General features: G+C 47.5%; 1 protein-coding gene across 1 annotated transcript; it reads right to left on the bottom strand.

The window, feature by feature from the left end:
• Positions 1-524: 524 nt before the first annotated feature.
• Positions 525-8366, bottom strand: LOC120058971 (BLOC-1-related complex subunit 6-like). Its single transcript, XM_039007726.1, has 6 exons — positions 8315-8366; positions 6868-7511; positions 2812-3187; positions 2189-2358; positions 1698-1781; positions 525-1576 (listed from the first exon to the last, which is right to left on the bottom strand). Exons 2-6 carry the CDS (start codon positions 7498-7500, stop codon positions 1451-1453), a joined length of 1389 nt encoding a protein of 462 aa, XP_038863654.1. The 5' UTR covers positions 7501-7511; positions 8315-8366; the 3' UTR covers positions 525-1450.
• Positions 8367-9887: the final 1521 nt, after the last annotated feature.

Here is a 9887-nt window from a genome sequence, read left to right as displayed (position 1 = left end):
TGGTGGCGGCAGCATTATGCTATGGGGATGTTTTTCAGCGGCAGGGACTGGTTGACTAGTCAGGATTCAGGCAAAGATGAACGGAGCAAAGGACAGAGTGATCCTTGATGAAAACCTGCTCCAGAGCGCTCAGAACCTCACACTGGGGCGAAGGTTCACCTTCCAACAGGACAACGACCCTAAGCAAACAGCCAAGACAATACATGAGTGGCTTCCGGACATTTCTCAATGTCCTTGAGTGGCCCAGCCAGAGCCCGGACTTGAACCCGATCATACATCTCTGCAGAGACCTGATAATAGCTGTGCAGCAACGCTCCCCATCCAACCTGACAGAGCTTGAGAGGATCTGCAGAGAATGGGAGAAACTCCCCAAATACAGGTATGCCAAACTTGAAGCGTCATACTCAGGAAGACACAATGCTGTAATCGCTGCCAAAGGTGCTCCAACTTTATTTTTAAATTAGCAAAAAAATCGAAAAACCTCTTTTTGCTTTGTCATTATAGTATTTTGTGTAGATTGATGAGGGGAAAAAAATATTTAGTCAATTCTAGAATAAGGCTGTAACGTAACAAAATGTAGGAAGAGTCAAGGGGTCTGAATACTTTCCGAAGGCACTGTATATCCAGTGTGAGGGTGCTGCCTTCTCATCTAGGTGGGGCTTCTGCAGATCTGATGACATCTGGTAGCATTCAAGTCCTTCATGGTACAAGCCAGTAACGGCGCACTACATGTAACGGCTGTCCACAACCTCTCACCATGGAAAACACTATTTAGGCAAAATAGATATGTTCGATATTAAGACAGGCCTACCTACTTAGTACCTACCTACCAGCCAACCTGTGAAATGACAGAAGGTACCACAGTCTCCTAAAGCGCAACACATTATCTCGGGATCGGAGAGGAGAGCTCCGCAGGGAATGGCTTTCGGTTGGTAACAGGTATGTAACATGACATCTGGAGGGACTGCCATTTATACAACATATGTACCCCCACACCCTCACCTGTGTCTCGTCTCACTAGTTTAAGCAACCTGCCTAAGAAGTGACTAACATCTAAACCATCTCATCTGTTCCTAAAGCTCCCTCTCCATATGAGAGAGAGAGAGAGTGCCCCCGTGTGGGCAGCAGCAGTTAATACAATCTGAACCAGGTGGGTCGGACGGTAATAAGAGAAGCATCAAGTGCTCCGTTTCCTTCAAGTTCTGTCAGGGGGAGGGGCTCCTAGCCCGAGCGAGCATTACCGGGGTGGGGGAGGGGTTTGAAGCATGACGTCTACATGGGGAGGGGTGAGGGGGAGGAGCGGATCATCCATGAAGCTAGCATGATTAGTAGCAGTGATTCCAGGAGGGCGGTATGGAGGGAGGGGGGTCGTTAGGTTAGAAAAGGGTCTGCAGTGGAAGAGGATCTCGGGGAGGGGTTTCCAGGTAAGAGAGTCCGGGTGGGAGAGGGGCTACTTGCAGATGGCCTCCAGGGCATCCAGGGTGCGTTTGATGTCCCGGATCTGGGCGGCCAGAGTGTGGATGGGCTGCATGGAGCGGTCCAGCTCCTCACAGCGCGCCATCAGTGTGTACATTCCCTATGAACACACACGCTACAATCAGCACATAATACTTATGACAAGAAGCATCTGTGACTGTCGATCAGTATTCACTGCTCATCCTTCCATTCATGTCTGGCCAAGCTATCTGTTCTCTCACCTTTATGCTCATGTCCACAGACTCCCCCAGGCTGTCCACAGAGTCTCTATACGTCTGGATGTAGCCCACACTCAGCGCTGTCATCTGGACACACACAGATAAAGACATACAGCATATCGCAGACACATGAATTCCAGGCAACTTACAATTAGAGCATTACTAAAAGGACAGAAGGGAGATCAGAAGTATTTGAGTGAGTATGTGTGTGAATGAATAAATTAATGACATTTTATTTGCGTGTCAAAATTGCCAGCTGGCAACCCAATCAATTGCGGGATTAATTGACACACAAACAAAATATACATTGATTCACAGTGATAATTCTTCAGACGTTGTGGGCAACGCTTAAAGAAAGGAAAATTAATCAATAGGTAATAGTAGACAAGGTTATCCAAGCAATAAATAACCCTAGAGCAGTACAAATGTAATACAGAACTAAATACAGAAACGTGTGTGTGTGTGTGTGGTGTGAACAAACTGAGCTCACGTACGTTCTGGATGGTTCCGTTGAGGCTGCGCATCATTAGCTCCACGCTGTGGGCGACTTCCTCTGTGTGTCTCTGCAGGTCCGCCAAGACAGCAGGGTCGATGGGAGGGATGTCAGCCGGCCGCCGCGACGACGACCCACGGCCTCTGCTGCTGATGGAACCCGAGCAGTCCGCTGGACACAGAAAGAAAAGAAACATGCACGCACACAGACCGGAAGTTACGTTAACCGACAGTCTGCAAAGCAAACCAAACTGCTGTGTGAGTCCTTCCACCCTTCCTGCGGGTGCTAATCTAATCACTAGAGAGGGGAAGGGTGGATGGATTCGATTTGGAACTCGGTCTTCAACTGCAACTTCAAAACACTGACGTATCACTGAAATAACACCAGAAAAGGCATTGTGTGGATTACCATTTTACTGATCACCAGGGTCGTAATTCAGGCCCACTGTTAGCTAAATGTTTTTCAACAGAAAACAGAAATGTCTTACTAGACAAGTTCAGATGGTCTCCCTGTTTGTCCTTAAAAAAAAAAATGTTTGAATATTTTTTATTCTGTTTGGTACCTAATGACTAATTAGCCAATCCCCCATCCCGGGCCCCGCCGGCCCCCGGTGCTGGTACTCACAGTCGCAGTCACAGTCCAGGCTGGGCTTGGAGCTCATCTTGATCTTCTGCTCCAGGTTGCGGCAGATGAAGTGTGTCAGGTCCCCATCGTGGCTGACTGTTCCCTCCAGCTCCAGGGCAGAGGAGATGGTGGCCCTGCGGCCCTCTGGCTGGCCCCCCCGACCCCCACCCCGGGCCCCTCCGATGCATGCCTGGCTGATCTCGTCCAGGCTCTTGCTGTCCTGCATGCCCCGGACGATGCGCTCCCGCTCTGGGACGTTCCGCACGCGCACCTGGGCCATGACGTGGGGCGGACAAGGGCTGCTGCCTGACGACTCCCCCCCCTCGGCTGGGGCAGAGCTGGGGCTGGGAGCTGCTGCCGAGGGCTCCTCTGTAAACTGACGGAAAGTGTCAGTCTTACACATATGACAATCCTCAAGATCCTCCGGACATATGAATATGCTGCACTGCTCAATGGATTCAAAATACACTTTGCTGATAACTACTTTATCGAGGGAAAATGTACTTGCTACGATTGTGATATATTGTCTCATCCAGCTATCATAAGATGAATGCACTAATTGTAAGTCACCCTGGCTGGCTTCTCCGTTTTTCGGCAGGACAGAGCAGCTACGTCTGGTAAGACGAGGGGCGGGGGTGTGTGTCTATTTGTCAATAACTGCTGGTCCGCGATGTCTAATATTAAACAAGTTTTGAGTTATTGCTCACCCGAGGTAGAATACCTCATGATAAGCTGTAGACCACACTATCTATATTATTCGTAGCAGTCTATTTACCACCACAAACCGATGCCGGCACTAAGACCGCACTCAACGAGCTGTAAAAAGGACATAAGCAAACAAGAAAATGCTCCATTTGGCAAATCTGACCATAACTCTATCCTCCTGATTCCTGTTTACAAGCAAAAACGAAAGCAGGAAGTACCAGTGACTCGTTCAATACAGAAGTGGTCAGATGACACAGATGCTACGCTACAGGACTGTTTTGATAGCACAGACTGGAATATGTTCCCGGGATTCGTCCAATGGCATTGAGTATACCACCTCAGTCATCAGCTTCATCAATAAGTGCATCGACAACATCGTCCCCACAGTGACCGTATATTTCCCAACCAGACGCCATGAATTACAGGCAACATCCACACCGAGCTAAAGGCTAGAGCTTCCGCTTTCAAGGAGCGGGACACTAATCTGGACACTTATAAGAAATCCCGCTATGCCCTCAGACGATCTATCAAAAAGGCAAAGTGTCAATACAAGACTAAAATGTAATCCTACTACACCAGCTCTGATGCTCGTCGGATGTGGCAGGGCTTGAAAACTATTTTGGACTACAAAAGGGAAACCCACCCACAAGCTGGATGCCCAGTGACTGCCTAAACCCACCTGGACAAAAGGAACACCTATGTTAGAATGCTGTTCATTGACTACAGCTCAGCATTCAACATCATAGTGCCCACAAAGCTAAGGACCCTGGGACTAAACACCTCCCTCTGCAACTGGATCCTGGATTTTGACAGGCCAGTAAGGGAAGGCAACAACACATCTGCCGCGCTGATCCTCAACACTGGGGCCCCTCAGAGGTGCGTGCTTAGTCCCCTCCTGTACTCCCTGTTCCCCCACCACCCACGACTGCATGGCCAAGCACGACTCCAACACCATCATTAAGTTGGCTGACGACAACAGTGGTAGGCCTGATTACAGACAAGGATGAGACAGCCTATAGGGAGGAGGTCAGAGACCTGGCAGTGTGGTGCCAGGACAACAACCTCTCTCTCTCTCAATGTGAGCAAGACAAAGGAGCTGATTGTGGACTATAGGAAAAAGACGGCCATACAGGCCCCCATTAACATCAACAAGACAGAAGTGGAGCGGGTCGAGAGTTTCAAGTTACTTGCTATCCGCATCACCAACAAACTATTGTGGTCCAAACACACCAAACACAGTTGTGAAGCGGGCACGACAACACCTTTTCCCCATCAGGACCCCAGATCCTCAAAAAGTTCTACAGCTGCACTATCGAGAGCATCCTGATCGGATGCATTACCGCCTGGTACGGCAACTGCTCCGCATCCGACCGTAAGGCGCTACAGAGGGTAGTGCGTACGGCCCAGTACATCACTGGGGCCAAGCTTCCTGACATCCAGGACCTATATACTAGGCTGTGTCAGAGGAAGGCCCAACAAATTGTCAGCCTCCAGCCACCCTAGTCATAGACTGTTCTCTCTGCTACCGCACAGCAAGCGGTACTGGAGAGCCAAATCTCCTTAACAGCTTCTACCCCCAAGCCATAAGACTGCTGAACAACTAAACTAATCAAATGGCCACCCAGACAAATGGCCAGCCCTTTTGTTTTTACACTGCTGCTACTCGCTGTTTTTATAAACTCAGCAAAAAAAGAAACGTCCTCTCACTGTCAACTGTGTTTATTTTCAGCAAACTTAACATGTGTAAATATTTGAATGAACATTACAAGATTCAACAACCGAGACAAACTGAACAAGTTCCACAGACATGTGACTAACAGAAATGGAATAATGTGTCCCTGAACAAAGGAGGAGGGGGGGGGGGGGGGGTTAAAATCAAAAGTAACAGTCAGTATCTGGTGTGGCCACCAGCTGCATTAAGTACTGCAGTGCATCTCCTCCTTATGGACTGCACCAGATTTGCCAGTTCTTGCTGTGAGATGTTACCCCACTCTTCCACCAAGGCACCTGCAAGCTCCCATTTCTGGGGGGGGGGGCCCTAGCCCTCACCCTCTGATCCAACAGGTCCCAGACGTACTCAATAGGACAACAAGCTCAGTCCGATGATGCTGTGACACACCGCCTCAGACCATGACGGACCCTCCACCTCCAAATTGATCCCGCTCCAGAGTACAGGCCTCGGTGTAACGCTCATTCCTTCAACGATAAACGCGAATTCAACCATCACCCCTGGTGAGACAAAACCATGACTCGCCAGTGAAGAGCATTTTTTGACAGTCCTGTCTGGTCCAGCGACGGTGGGTTTGTGCCCATAGGTGACGTTGTTGCCGGTGATGTCTGGTGAGGACCTGCCTTACAACAGGCCTACAAGCCCTCAGTCCAGCCTCTCTCAGCCTATTGCGGACAGTCTGAGCACTGATGGAGGGATTGTGCGTTCCTGGTGTAACTCGGGCAGTTGTTGTTGCCATCCTGTACCTGTCCCACAGGTGTGATGTTCGGATGTACCGATCCTGTGCAGGTGTTGTTACACGTGGTCTGCCACTGCGAGGACGATCAGCTGTCCGCCCTGTCTCCCTGTAGCGCTGTCTTAAGACGTCTCACAGTATGGACATTGCAATTTATTGCCCGGGCCACATCTGCAGTCCTCATGCCTCCTTGCAGCATGCCGAAGGCACGGTCACACAGATGAGCAGGGACCCTGGGCATCTTTCTTTTGGTGTTTTTCAGAGTCAATAGAAAGGCCTCTAGTGTCCTAAGTTTTCATAACTGTGACCTTAATTGCCTACCGTCTGTAAGCTGTTAGTATCTTAACGACCGTTCCACAGGTGCATGTTCATTTATCAAGCATTGAAAACTGTGCTTAAACCCTTTACAATGAAGATCTGTGAAGTTATTTGGATTTTTACAAATTATCTTTGTAAGACAGGGTCCTGAAAAAGGGACGTTTCTTTTTTTTGCTGAGTTTATATGGATAGTCACTCTACAAATTACCTCGACTAACCTGTACCCCCGCACATTGACTCGGTACCCCCTGTATAAAGCCTCGTTATTGTTACGTACATTTGTGTTACCGTTTGATTAAATCATTTTTTTAAAACTTTTGTTTATTTAGTAAATATTTTATTCACTATTTCTTTAACTACATTGTTGGTTAATGGCTTGTAAGTAAGTATTTCACGGTAAAGTCTACACCTGTTGTATTCAAGGCATGTGACAAATACAATTAGACGTGTGTCTGATAAATGACTCAAATGTAAATGTAATTAAGTACTATTCTTGAGCTGTTGGCTCTGGCACTTTAACATGAACAATTATGTACAGGAGCAGTAGCAGTCAGTATGGCAAACTCACCTCAGCTGAGACTTCAGCCTGTGTGTTTCCTGCATGCTGCTCCTTGCCATCCTTTTCACACTCCTCTTCCACCTCCTTTTCCTCCTCTGTTTCTGCAGCACAGCAGCTAGAAGGCTCTGTGTGCTTTGTCTCGGACTGCTTTTTGTCTGCGCTGTGAGTGTCCCCCTCTGGGGCTGTGTCTTTGGATGAAGTGTCTGTGTGCTGCCAGTCTCCAGACAGAGTCTCGTTTAGGGGCATACCTGTTTGGGAGGGTCCAGTGAGGGACATGTCTTTGGGGGGCTCGTGTGGGTCTGGCTCTGTGTCTGCTGTGCATGTGGCAGTGGGGAGGGAGGGGTGGGCTGGGAACGTGTCGGTGTGTTGCTGTGTGTCTGAATGGGACGTGGAGTTGTGAGAAGTGTCTATGGGGTTTTCTTGTCCATCGCATGCGCTCTCCCCATCCACACAGTTCTCAGTCTCATCAAGGGATCCCTGCCCAGGACAGGGCACCCTACCCCCAAACTTCAGGAGCTGTGCAGGGGTATTAGGGGCGTTTGTGTACGGGCCATTCACATTACACAATCCAGGGGAGGCTGGTGTATCCACCCCATTGGCTGCTTCCGGCACACCTGTGCCAATCACAGGGAAGAGGCTCATCCCTCCACCTGCTGCATAAAATACATGTCAGATAACAACTGACACACTCTTCTCCCTATGCATACAACTGGGTCTGACTCTACAAATCATCGCACATCAACTTGCTCACCCTGGGCTCCAGTTGTTCTTTGTTAGTGGGGTTTGCTTTGAAGGAGGGTTGGGAGAAAGACTTTAGAATTTTGTGTGATATGTTTTCTATTCATGTCTTGTACCTGGTTGGATAGCACATCTCTTGCAGGTAATCTAGCCAGCTTACAAGCATACATCGGAAGACCCACCAACTTAAACTGTCACCAATACAACTTTGCAGCTCAATGCAATCCAACAAACACAAGAAAACAAAATGATCAAAGGTCGAGTGACTGTACAATACGTGACATAAGAATATCTTTAACTACCAACAGCGCCTGTGTTTATATGACGTTGGTTAGCTAGCACCAGTAGCTGTCTATCAGTGTGACTAGTTACACCTAGCTAGGAGCAGGAAACAGTAAAACTATTAGCAGTTAGTACCATCTGACTAACGATGTATAAATAATAAATAACGGTCCCAACATCTAGCAAGCAAGTTGACATATTGCTGTCATTATCAGACATAAGCTTGCAATCAGTCACATGACGTTAGCTCGCAGGCTAGCTAGCTGTCGATGCTAGCAGGCAGGCCTCTGAATTTTAACTTGTTTGAAGTTCCCTTTTTATTCCGTGTCAAGAGCAACCACCTGGCAATGAGTGATAAGACTTATTTCGATTTCTTACTTTCGGGAAAGTAAAATATTTGCCAGTTTTTAGCATAACCAAATAAATTAACACTTACCACTGTTGTTCTTTCCTGGAGATGTAAGTCAAGCAGGAAACTGGGTCGAGTCTGCTCTGTAAATTCTTCCACACAACCTGTAGTAGAAAGCGCAATAGTTCCGCATAATGATGGATACAATTATAGGCATAACTCATCACAGTAAATGTCTCACATGATGATAATATGCAGTAGTAAGATGTTATGTTTCATAACTATAATTTAAACCAATAATACTTGTAATTACTAAAGAATTTCAAAATGAAGTTGTATTTAATTGAATTCAATCAAGCAGAGTAATTCACGCCTGTGTACTTAGGGACGTTACTGGGGAGGGGTTGTGTGTTTTTTTTGGGGGTGGCACAGGGGACGGTAGTGCCACTTTTTCCCTCGCTCTTATGCTCGCATTTACATTCTTATGCTTTTCCAACCGTCTTGAAAGAGTTACCACATATGCTGAGCACTTCAAAGTTTTCAAAGTAGCCACCCTTTGCCTTCATAACAGCTTTGCACACTCTTGGCACTCTCTCAACCAGCTTCACCTGGAATGCTTTTCCAACAGTCTTGAAGGAGTTCCCACATATGCTGAGTACTTTTCCTTCACTCTGCGGTCCAACTCATCCCAAACCATCTCAATTGGGTAGAGGTTGGGTGATTGTGAAGGCCAGGTCATCTGATGCAGCATTCCATCACTCTCCTTCTTGGTCAAATAGCCCCTACACAGCCTGGAGGGGTGTTTTGGGTCATTGTCCTGTTGAAAAACAAATGACAGTCCCACTAAGCACAAACCAGATGGGATGGCGTATTGATGCAGAATGCTGTGGTAGCCATGCTGGTTAAGTGTGCCTTGAATTCTAAATAAATCACAGACAGTGTCACCAGCAAAGCACCCCACACCATCACACCTACTCCTCCATGCTTCACGGTAGGAACCACACATGCGGAGATCATCTGTTCACATACTCTGCGTCTCACAAAGGCGGTTGGAACCAAAAATCTCACATTTGGACTCAGATCAAAGGACAGATTTCCACCAGTCAAATGTCCATTGCTCGTGTTTCTTGGCCCAAGCAAGTCTCTTCTTCTTAATGGTGTCTTTTAGTAGTGGTTTCTTTGCAGCAATTCGACCATGAAGGCCTGATTTATGCAGTCTCCTCTGAACAGTTGATGTTGAGATGTGAATGTTACTTAAACTCTGTGAAGCATTTATTTGGGATGCAATTTGCCAGTCCTCATGAGAACAATTTTCATCACTCCTCATCACTGTCAAACACTCCCTAAAACACTTCAGCGAGCAGGCCTTTCTAATCGACCTGGCCCGGGTATCCTGGAAGGATATTGACCTCATTCCGTCAGTATAGGATGCCTGGTTATTCTTTAAAAGTGCTTTCCTCACCATCTTAAATTAGCATGCCCCATTCAAAAAATGTAGAACCAGGAACAGATATAGCCCTTGGTTCACTCCAGACCTGACTGCCCTTGACCAGCACAAAAACATCCCGTGGCGTACTACATTAGCGTTGAATAGCCCCCGGGTTATGCAACTTTTCAGGGAAGTTACGAACCAATATACACAGGCAGTTAGGAAAGCAAA

Source organism: Salvelinus namaycush, chromosome 14, assembly GCF_016432855.1.
Source record: "Salvelinus namaycush isolate Seneca chromosome 14, SaNama_1.0, whole genome shotgun sequence".
In the NCBI taxonomy this organism is placed as follows: domain Eukaryota; kingdom Metazoa; phylum Chordata; class Actinopteri; order Salmoniformes; family Salmonidae; genus Salvelinus; species Salvelinus namaycush.
This window is presented reverse-complemented; position numbering and strand designations above follow the sequence as displayed.